At 37.0% G+C, this 12167-nt stretch overlaps 1 protein-coding gene across 2 annotated transcripts in view; it reads left to right on the top strand.

Annotated features, from left to right (window-relative positions):
- Nucleotides 1–489: 489 nt before the first annotated feature.
- Nucleotides 490–12167, top strand: part of LOC149241209 (17.8 kDa class I heat shock protein-like) — a 92516-nt gene continuing 80838 nt past the window's right edge. The window contains exon 1 of one of the 2 annotated variants that reach the window (XR_016246567.1): nt 490–1222. Coding sequence is in view for 1 of the 2 variants with exons in the window: in XM_089373915.1 (XP_089230041.1) it covers nt 690–1166 (477 nt within the window). In the remaining variant the exon portion in view is untranslated. Of the gene's footprint in view, nt 1395–12167 lie in introns of those variants that run through there. The other variant, XM_089373915.1, reaches the window with a different exon arrangement.

Raw genomic sequence — 12167 nt, 5'->3', positions numbered from 1 at the left:
TTATGTTTTCTTCAGTGCTTATGTAAAAATAAAATTGTATTTATAAATTGAAATTACACTAAAACATTTCCACCATACTCGGTTCTATATTATTTTTAATCTTTTATTATTTTTAATTGAATTAACCCTGAGTAGATTAAATATTTACACCTACTCCTATGCACAATTTATTTTCTTCAATAAATTTGACTTAAAAAACCCATTTTTATTTATTGTTTTTTTTTTTTAATACTCAATGAGAAAGAATTGGGCGTCAAATCCCGCGTCCCTATGTGGCAGGGCTACACCTCTGCATATCTAACATCAATTCGGACATCCACATCGTTTCTTCTAGATTATGTAGCATATACCATATGACCGCCATATGACCGTAGGCCATACTTCCTGAACAATGTGAGAGGCTAGATGGTTCTGGAGAAACAATTACAATTACGGCAAAGTGAAAATTGACATGTTGCCGTAAGAATGCTTACACCTGTATCCTCTTGCGAGCATTTGAGAATCATCTCGAACCTCTTGTGTTATAGAGTCGACTAGATGGTTCCTCCTCGTCTTAAAAAATAGAAAGTAACATCTCATCTGATACAATCCAAGATCGATCTTGAAATCGAAACACTGAGAAATCAGAGTGTTGTTTTTCTGTATTCATTCCAGTCGCATATATTGCAGTAATTCATTACTAGTTGAAAATGTCGATAATTCCCAGCTTTTTCGGCAGGAGATCATTCGATCCCTTCTCTTTGGAAGTATGGGATCCTTTCCAAGCATTCACAGATCTGGCCACAGGGGGGCCATCCGGGCAATTTGTAAAGGAAACTTCTGCGGTAGCCAATACTCAGATCGACTGGAAGGAAACGCCAGAGGCGCACATTTTCAAAGCTGATCTTCCAGGTTTGAAGAAGGAAGAGGTGAAAATAGAGTTGGAAGAGGGCCAAAGAGTTCTGCAGATAAGCGGGGAGCGCAGCAAAGAAGAAGAGCACAAGAACGACAAATGGCACCGCATTGAGCGATCTCGTGGAAAATTCCTTCGGCGTTTTCGGCTGCCGGAGAATGTGAAGATGGAAGAGATCAAGGCGAGCATGGAAAACGGGGTGCTGACCGTTACAGTGCCGAAGCAGCCTGAACCCCAACCTCCGCAACCCATATCCATCGAGATCTCTGGTTGACCTTTCACGCGGTATGAAGATGTCATACTGGACCTGCTGTGGCTGTAGAAGAAGCGGTTACATAATGTATATATATGTGTGTAGGAAGCGGTTCTCCAATTGATAGAATAAACATATCCATTCCCATCCCGAGTTATTCCATCGATTGCAATGTGCTTGCATGTATATAGTATGTGTTGTATGTTTTGGAGTAATATAATAAAAGGAGACGCAGGTTCAGGCTTCTGATGTGCTCTGTAAAAGATTTTCATTTTTGTTTACAAACTGACATGTTCCACTGCTATGAAACAATATGGACCATAAAATGCTCGCATGTTTTCTGTGTAAAAGGTTTCAATTTTTTTTAGACTCGCTCTGCTATCAAACAATTTGGACCATAAAACACCCCCAGTTTGGTTGCATTGTTTATCGAGTTTGGATGATTCCCAATTTCGAGTGAATGGTTAATTAGAATAACTCTGTTTCATATTCTATTTCTACATAGAATAGAATAAAGGAATTTGGTAACATTTTTATAAATACTCAAATTTTATATTTAAATCATTCTAAAATGTGTTTTTCCAAATATATATGATATAAAATTTATGCACTCTTTAGGTTAACATAAAAACATATTTCACTCAAGGTTTTTTTCACTTTTTAGCTTGGTATCTTTAAGAAAGTCTACGTAAACATATCTATATGTTTTGTTTCTGTTTCCGTTTTCTTTGGTATTTATATTTTGAGTTATAATTCTTTGACATTTATATTTTGAGTAATAGTTTTATTAATGAATGGTTCAGCCATCTTGCGCAGTAAAAGGCTCCCAAAGGCTTATGATTTCCAGTAGTAGTTTCCGCTGATGGTAATCATAATGCCGCAAATGACCACAAGGATAAGAGAGTGTGTTATCCATGTAAGCAATAGGCCTATTTGACTTTGGTGTTAGAATTTTCCTCTACTCCAAGGAGGCACAATTCTATGAAGCAACCCGAACATGGCTGAATGGTCTGTCCTCACAAAAAATTGCACTATGACCCTTCCCCAATCCCCAACAAAAATGAAAAGGGATAGTTCTGTTTTCTATATGCCCATTGAACCAAAATCTGAAACATGTTTCAATTGAATTACATGTTTGATTCTCATGTATCTCCAGCATCTGTAGGACATATATCCAGGTTCTTTTTGAAACAGGACAATCAATGAAAAGCTGTAGAGCACTCTCTTCCATTTCTTGACATAAAATGCATCTACCCGGACCCTGGAATCCCCATTTGCAGAGATTGACCCATGTCAAAATTCTAATTCTCTGGACAAACAATACGAATAGCAAAATCTTGTGGTAAATGTCATTTCCATGCTTTTGAAAGCCATCATTTGTCCTCATAGCCCCCACAAGATGTGAAAATATGATTGAAAATTTCCTTAACAGAAATATGACCATTTGTAGGGTTGGCACGCCAGAAAACCGTGTCTGCTTCTTCATTAAATGTGATGCCAACCAAGAATAAGTGGAAGATGTATCTGTCCCAGATTTCTGCCTGACCACCATGGAGATCCAGATTGTCTGCTGTAATCCAAATGGGGAAAAGTTCCAGGGGATCCCAACCCTTCATGATCTGCAAGAAACATGAGATATATTGGAGTTTAAGTGTTCAGTAACACCTCTGGGGAAGCTTTGATCTCCAGCAATTCCATAAACCCTATCCCTTCCAAGCAGGGTCTTCCTCCCTGGGCCAATGGACCAGCAAAGGTTCTCAATTGACCATTCCCTAGTCAGTAATAGACTTCTCCAAATGTATGATGCTAATTTTGTGCCTTTTACCCTGTTTGCTCCAGTCCATAGGGTCTCTGTATTTAAGGTATTTTCCCATAAAGATGTCCATTCCAAATGCCACATCCAGAGATAACCCACCATAAGCTCATGGACAGTAGAGCCCAATGGAACAATTCAGTCTTTTTGATATCCCATCCTCCAAATTCTATCCTCCTGGATAAAGTTTATCTATGTTAACTAAATGTATCTTCTTACCTTCCGTAACACATAACCATATAAATTTTGTGATGATAGCATCAATGCGGGAGATGATCTCTCTGGGAAATCTGAAGAGATGCATCCAGAATACAGGAATGTTCTGCAGTAAAGATTTTACAAAAACAAGCCTGCCTCCATGGGACAACCACTTGTGAGTCCAATTATTTATTTTCCTGCCGAAGATGTCCATGACCCATTGTCAGTCTGAATTTAAACATTTATTTGGATTCATGCGAAAACCCAAATAAGTGAGGCAGGAATCCACGGGAGCATGTGAAATCCCGAAGATGTGTGCAATCTCCTCCACCGCAGAGTGAAAGATGTTTGATTTGTGTTTCTTTATAATCAAACCTCGTGCGTTATCGAAAGAGTAGATGATCTGTTGAAGATGTAGTCACTGATCAAAAGAATTCAGAAATATGTTACCGACCCTACAAAAAGCATTACAGCGAGAGATGCAGAGTTTAAGATATTCCTTGTCCTTTGTTGGTTCGGCAAAATATTGTACTGCTCTCCTGGAACCAAACATCCGGCAAAATACGCAGAGAAGAAATGCACCAATAACCGCCAAAGCGTATGTAGAGTAGATCAGGATGGGGGTACAGGAGACAAACCATTTGATGCCATCTGTAAGGAAAACCCCAACTCCGAGGAGTGGAATATCCAATATAAAAACAGGGCAGTCAACCAATAAAATGCTTGAGCCTATTAATACTTCAAAGATGTTATTGGTTCATCGTACTCTAAGGTTTCAGCAAGGTTTCTCGTCAAAGAAGGTAAAAGAGGGGGTGGGAAAGCATAAATTTACTTGTTTTTATTTAAAGAGGCATATGCGTTAAACACCACTTCAAAATCACCATATTTTATACAACTTCATGCTCCTCACATCCTTGCCTCGTCAATTTTTCTGCACATAAAACATTATAACCATTGAAGTTGAGGGTTTTCTTATCCCTTTCTATTAAGATAAAAGTGAAAAATGACCTTAAGATAAAAGTGAAAAATGACTTTGCTATGATGGTTTCCTTACTTGTTATTATTTAAAGAGGCATATGTTGCGGGTAGCTCTTCTTTCCTTGCTTTGCAGAGGATTTTTGGTATTTTTCTATTATGATTTGTTGTAGTTTTCCATTCATTGTATTTCTTCAAAATTTGCAATAATTACATAATAGTAATTTAGCATCAAATTAAATAGTTTGAAATTAATGCACTGTAATATAGTTTTATTTGTTTTTTAATGTAGTTTTCCTTGTTTAAGAAGAATAGTAATTTAAAGTTGAATTGAGTAGTTTGAATTTGTAAGTCTTTTAAGTTTAACATATATTTGTTTTTTTTAGGAGGTTCTCCTCATTTGTAAGATTATTGCTTCCAACTTTTCTAATTTTTTGTTTAGAGTATTTTTAAAAGTTCAATTTTATTTTATGTTCTTTTGATTTTAAAGATGAAAAAACATGGTATATAATATAAGAGTTTGGTATTTAAGATTATGGGTTAGTTCAATTTCACATAGAAACTTACTTATCATTTCAATTTTCTTCTAACTATCACAATAGGTATAAAAATTGATAAGCACATTTTAGGAATATCTTTTTTTAATAATTTTTAGGGTTATGTAAAGACTTTGTTAACAATGAATATTGCTATGGAAAATGACCATTATAGGTACTTATTTCTTCTCTCCTTGAAGGTTGCATTGTGTGTAATATGTCATAAAATATTACATTAACATCTCCATAATTAGCATGCTCCCTTTCAAGGTTAATCATTGACAATTGGTTGTTCATAATAGTTTGTAAATTGAATAAACCAAAAAAGCCTTTAAAACTAACTATTCCTTTTGGTTTTGTTCTTTTGATGCACCTAAATACCCAACTAGGAGAAACCCGTATTTTAAAGGGGGTGGAAGAGAGGAGGCATTCTCTAGCATGTCGAACCTCAAAAGAAGCAAAAGTAGTCTTCGTCTCTACAAAACCTTGTTTGAACAACACATAGCATATAAAACTACCAAATAGAAATAATTTCAACAAAACAATTACACAAAACTAAAAGAGTCAAAGACATCCATACTCGTAATGCTTTTAATAGAAAACTTTTATCCAAAAATAAGCACATATGATTGGTAAGATTGAAATTTATCATAAGCCAAATTCCACTTGGAATATAAAGCAAAATGTCCCAATATGTGCTCTTTGCCTTCCTCGAGTGTCATGCATCTTCAAAAGGCTTTTTAGAGGATGGGTTCATTGTCTTTTCCCAATTTTATGTATCCTTAATGACTTGTTTACGAGACGGGTTAACTACTTGTAGGGCACCAAATTTTGGGTTCAGACTCTATCTTTCTGGACAAGGCAATAAAATTTAACAATAATGTTGCGTCATTAGATGTAGTTTGGGAGATGATCTTACTCCATTTCTTAGCATGGATCAAAGAGGTGGCAATAGTTGGGGCTACCTTCGGTATCTTATATAATGTATTACTGAAATAAATAATCACAAAGTGAGGTCTAGACTCATATACATCATGTTGCTTCCATAAGTATGGTTGTCCTAATAATACATCACAAACTTCGAGAGGAGAAACATCGCACAATACCTCATCTGTAAAGGGATTGATATTGTAAGGAAGGCGACACTACTGGCTGACTCGGAGATATCGTCCTTGGTGAAGCCACCTAATATTGTACATCTACGTGTTTAGTATGGTCAGCAGGCCCAGCCGCTTCACGACTTTTGCTGAAATAAGGTTCTTTTGGCTACCACTGTCGACAATGAATTGCAATGGCGAACCCTTCACCCACATTTGTGAGTGGAAAAGACGCTCCCTCTCCTCTGGATCTTCGAACTCATTCTTTTGGATCTTGGTGGTTGCAACAGTGGCCCTGGGCTCTCCATCGATAATCTGCTTCCCTTTGTCATTCCTCTTGTTGGGATGTGACTCGGGGTCGAAACATACATCTGATTCTGAAGCCTTCAACTTGGCCACCAACGACTGCTTGGCCCAACACTCACTTGTGTTGTGAGTGGGGCTCTTATAGAATTCACACCACTTTCTTGTGACCTTCTTTGACTTCTTCATAGTTTTATTTTCTTACAACTTCGACGGGTTGTCTTGGGTCATCCTGCCTCGGCTTTGTCCTTTTTTATTCGGATTCACAGATCCAAAGTCTCGCTTCTTTTGTTTAAACTTATGCTTGATCTTGATAGCGTAGCGGTACATCATGCCAAGTGAAGATATGTCCAGGAACTCCATCTTTTCCTGGATGTACCTATGTAGGTAACCATGTTATTTGAGTACCAAATGCCTGTCAGAATCCTTAATACCCAACTTTTTGCGAACGGTATGAAAAATATTGATAAACTCTAGCATGTCTTGGTCCCTTCCCTACCGCAACATGGTTCACTTTATGTATTTATCCTCATAGCTTCCGACAAGGCAGTACTTCTCCTTGATGGTTTATCTAAATTGGAGCAGATTAGTATTATTGTGCTAATTCCCCATTCAGAAATAAACCCAAGATGCTTATCATTTTCTTTTCAAGTGCTTAAGGATTCAAAAACTTTTGCAATTAACAGATTCCCATGAGAGTTTCTTATGTAAATGTTATAAACAATTTAACATAAAAACATATGTTGAACAAAAAATATATAAAATCAATATACAACACACAAAAAGAACATGATAAAGGAGTTCACCCCTCCTGGGCTACGTCTCCTTGGTCCATCTTCCAATGGCTTGGGCCTCTCTATTATGCTCAAACTACATCAAAAGAGTATTTACAATGCTCAGATGCCTCTGAAACTTGTCTCAATGAGTTCAGAATGCCCAAAACTACTAGAATTGACTATTTTTGCATTCAATTTGGATAAGAACTGAAGGAATTATGACTTCTCCCAATTCTCCCACTATTTGTTCCAAAAAATGCTCTAATACTGGCGAAAAACTACAAATTAGCCCCAAAATTCGCTAACCGGGCAATAATTTCGTCGCACCATGGGCCATATCATGTCGGTCTTATCGCATATCATAATCGATGAGTTCAAGCGGGCGGAAGGTCTTGTTTAAGCGACAGAACACTGCAATGTGATATAGGCAGACTTAACGAAATATTACACTATTTCATAAAGAACCACCACGTCTGGGGTCTTATCACTTGTCGCATTTGGTAATTGACTATGGGATTTTTAACACAGCGAAACATTTGTGATGCAATATCACGGACCCACCATAACATAAAACTGAAACACAATAACATATCGCGTTCGAAACTCAAACTGTGCTAATACCTGTTCGTCGATCCCTTTCACTAATCCCAACCTACCGAGGGTTAATTTGAGACACCTTTTCCACCTAGCACTGCGATATGAGATTTGTGAGGGCCAATGGTGTGTTGCCACTTTGTGCCTCCTTATTCGCTAAAGACTTGCCACATCATCCCAATCTTGCCATGTAGGCAAGTCAAACCAGAACTTTGACTTGCTCTAACTTATGCATACGAAATTAGATTCGAGTTTCATTTGCACCATAGGGTTCATAATGAATAGCTCTTAAATCTAAAACTAAGTTTGACAAAATTGTAACACTTTGATTTTTTAGCATAATTCTGAACACCTAATCACTCCTCCCCACTGGAAGCCTTTTGGACCCCAAAAGGATCACTTTCAATTATTTGAACAGATGAGGGTACCATTCCTTCACCTTCCCCACTTCAATCCATTTGGCCTTTGATGGATGTGTACCTTTGAGACCCACTCGAAGATAATCAGTATTTCCTCTTTTAGTTGTCCTTGTCCTTCTATCAAATATAGTGTCTTGTTGAAGCATATAAAGGTATTCTGGAAAAAAGTCTTCTATAGATGGAATTTGAACATTCTCTCCTTGATCTTCAATCAAAGGAGTTTCATACAATCTCAAATTTTCAACATTAACAACGGAATAGATTTGCATATATGAAGGAAAATCAAGCATGAAAGCACTATTACCAATCTTTTCCAGAATTTTAAATGGACCATAACAAATTGGTTTAAGCTTTTTACCTTCACCTTGAAGCCTTTCCTTGCTAATGTATAGCCAAACTTCATCACCTAATTGAAACTGATGATCCACATGATGCTTATCATGCCTTGCCTTATACTCTCCTTGACTCTTTTCTAGTTGTTCTTGAACTGTTTGGTGAAACAAATGAATTTTTTCAATGAATTTATTTCCCCTGTATATGTCATTATGTCCATCTACAGCTGCATCTTTCTCAAATATGAAATCCAAAGGCGATTTAGGAAAATACCCAAGACATGCCTCAAAAGGCGAAGTTAGAGTATAAGAGTGTTTTGCTTGGTTGTAATGATATTGAATATAATGCAACGCTTCATCCCACAACTTATGATGTTTGCTACAATATCCTCTTAGTAAATGAATTATTGTCATGCTTACCACTTTAGTTTGAGAGATGATCATCTGTTTGCAGATGGAAGGTTGTATGTTTCTTCAACTTGGTGTCCATCAAGTTCCATAAACTTGACCAAAAATTCCCAACAAATCAAGAATCATGATCACTTACAATAGAAGTAGGCAATTCAAAATGAACCTATACAATTTGAAAGAAAAGTTGAGTTGTTTGTTTAGTTGAAATTTGCTTTTTACAAGCCATTAATATGCACATCTTGCTAAACCTATCCACAACTACATACAAATAATCATGACCTTTCCTTGACAAAGGAAGACCTCCTACGAAATCCATGGAAACACTTTCCCATGGTCTTGAAGGCACTCGAAGTGGTGTGTACAATCCTAGTTTCCTATTACTAGGCTTACTGGCTACACACAATGAACAACCTCTTATAAAATGTGACACGCTTTCAAGCATATGAGGCCAATAAAAATACCTCTGAATATTTGCCATTGTTTAAATTACACTGAAATGTCCAACAATAAGAGAAATGTGCACTTCCCTTGTGACATTTACTCTCTCTTCTTGTGGAACACAAAGTTTTTCCAAATGATATAACAAATTATCATGTACATGGTATTCTAATTCCTCAACTTGGTGGCCTTGAATCAAGTTTAAATACACTTCTTGAAAGTCAACATCTTGTGTGTATTGCTCAACATAACTTTCAGGCAAAACATAATTATTTTTGAGTAAAATGGCTACATTTACAATCGGTCTAGAAAGCATATCAGTAACCTTATTATATATACCTTTCTTGTACCTCATTACCAAGTGGAATTGCTGTTAAAATCCCATCCAACAAAAGTGCCTTAACTGTTGCAATTTGGTTTGAGATTGCAAATGTTGCAAAGGCTGATGATCGGTGTGGATAATGGTTTCTTTTCCCATCAAATAATGCTTCCATTTCTTCATACTTTGTACCAATGAGTAAATCTCTTTATCATACGTATGATAGTTTATAACAACACCATTAAAAATCTTAGAATGAAATGAAATGAGATTACCATGCTGTAAAAGAACTGCACCCATGGCATAGTCACTTGCATATGTTTGTATTTCAAAGGGTTGTTTCAAATTCGGCAATGCCAAAACTGGGGCTGAACTGATCTTTTGTTTCAAATCATCAAATGCTTTTTGTTGTTTGTCATCCCACTAGAAGAAAACCTTCACGCTGGTCAACACATGTAGGGGAGCTGCTATGGAGGAGAAATTTGAAATGAACTTCCTCCAATATTGCGCTACTCCTAGAAAACTCCTTACTTTTGTAACTAATTTGGGTATTGGACAATTTACAATGATCGAAACTTTAGAGGGATCAATCTTTAGCTCACCTCCTCCAATTATGTGGCCCAAATACACTAAGTTTTCCCAAATTCACATTTAGACATATTTAGAAAAACTGTTCTTTTCTCATGATATCCAAAACTTTCCTAACATGCTTGACATGCTCTTCTCGTGATTTGTTGAATATCAAAATATCATCTAAATAGACAATTATAAATTCATCAAGAATTGATCTTAAAACATCATTCATAACTCTCGTGAATGTAGATGGAGCATTACAAATATCAAAAGGCATAACCAACCACTCAAACAATCGTTGTTTGGTTTTAAAAGGAGTCTTCCATATGTCCTCCTCAACTATTCTAACTTAATGATATCCACTTCTCAAGTTTAATTTAGTAAAATACTTTGCATTTTTCAACTGATCTAGCAAATCATCTATTCTCGGCAATGGGTATCGATTCTTTATTGTGATCTTATTTAAAGCTTGATAATCTACACACGTGTTAGGTTCCATATTTCTTGGGTACTAATACAATTGGTGAACCACATGGTAAAGTAGAAGGAAGAATTACTCCTTTATCTAACATTTCATGGACTTGTTTTTTAATTTCTAAACTTTCCTGAATTGACATTCGATACATACCAATGTTTCGGAGTGGACAACCCTGTTATAGCTGAATTTCATGCTGAATTCCACTTTTTGGTGGCAGTCCCTTTGGTTCTTGAAACATGTCTCCATATTGATTGACCACATCAACCAATTCAACTTTTAGCTTCACATCACAACCTGCAACAGATTCTTGATTCGTGATCACGAGGAGCACGAGACTTTTGATGGAATTAACCAGTCGTTTCATTTCACCTGCGCTTGTGTTGGGATGGGGTCCCCTGGGTCAATTTTGGGGCAAAAGCCCAAGTTTATGTAAAGAATGTAAAGTCTCCACAAATTGTGGTCGCGGAGCGCATAGATAATTAAAAAGTCAAAAAGGGTTTTACCCTCTTTTATGTAAGTTAAGTCGGCATTTTGAAGAACTACCCACGGTCCGCGAACCATGGAATTGTATAAATAGGTGTGTCTTAGGGATGTCTAAGGCAAGTAACAATTTTGGTCTATGGAAAGAGTCTAGAGAATTAGCGCACAGAGTAAGAAGGAAGGCTCTGTAGTTGTGTGCGCAGAGCCCTAGAGTAGAGTCTGCAGCTGAGTGTGCGGACCCATGCAGTTGAGTACGTAGGGAAGTCTTGAGTCTGTAAGCATTCACTAATATCAATAAAGAAGATTGTTATAGAAATTCCTATGTTTCATTTATTTACTTCTGTTATGTATAAATGTGCTTTATCTGTGATGAATGATGGGTTTATGAAATAATGTTGTATTAATGTGCAACTTTAATTGATCTATATTGTTATATGAACGCAATTGATGTTAAGGGTTTACACGAATATTATATCATTGTATGTTAGAATTATCGAACACTTAAGTAGATCTGAGTAAACACTGGGTTAAAAATAATCTTGGATGCACATAAGTAGTTAATTCACCTATTCAAGGTCCGTAAAAGCTAGTCGTAGACCTTCGCAGAGGTCTAGAGGCTGATTAAAGGGAGTACCATTGATAAGCCATAAGGGCTTATCAATCTACGCAAAAGAAGATTTAGGTCACAAAATGACATCACGTTGATCTCTGGGTGCAAAAACTTGGTTCCAACATCCCCCCATACTGCTTCGGGTGAAACTTCAGTCCGCGCTCTGCGGATTGATGTCGAAAGGGATAGTAGTGTAGGGATTTGTTAAGCGCAACTAACTCTGAACCTGGGTCAAGACCCCCTAAGCCAACAAATGGTTCCGTTGGCAGGAGCAGGATCTACATAAAGAGATGTGTGATGTCACATCACTAGAATCTGACAAAGAAAGAAATTGAGAAGTGGTTGGATAGAAATATCCACGAATTCGCAGTGCAAGAGAACATAAATCTGTGCCTCACAAAAGAACAGTCGTTGGACAGATATCTGTACACAGAGATACACGAAATTTTCTTTTGCACCTTCTCGGTTGAACTGTACGAGTGGATCGGTAAATTGGCAAACGACCAAGGAAGGTGGAGACTTGACAATCCAATAGTGTGGAACCCGAAGCTAGTGCAGAGGTTGGAAGCTTCTGAAGATAAGATCACGCACGCTATTGACCACTGTCTTGATCGAGTTAAAGGAGGATTTGTGACAGAATTCGTAGTCGATACCTCAGTTAGCTACAATG

Source organism: Pinus tabuliformis, chromosome 8 (genome assembly GCF_031772625.1).
Source record: "Pinus tabuliformis cultivar Carrire ecotype Pingquan chromosome 8, CPIR1, whole genome shotgun sequence".
Taxonomy (NCBI): Eukaryota; Viridiplantae; Streptophyta; class Pinopsida; order Pinales; family Pinaceae; genus Pinus; species Pinus tabuliformis.
Note: the sequence above shows the minus strand (reverse complement) of the source record. Positions and strands in the feature narration are given on the sequence as shown.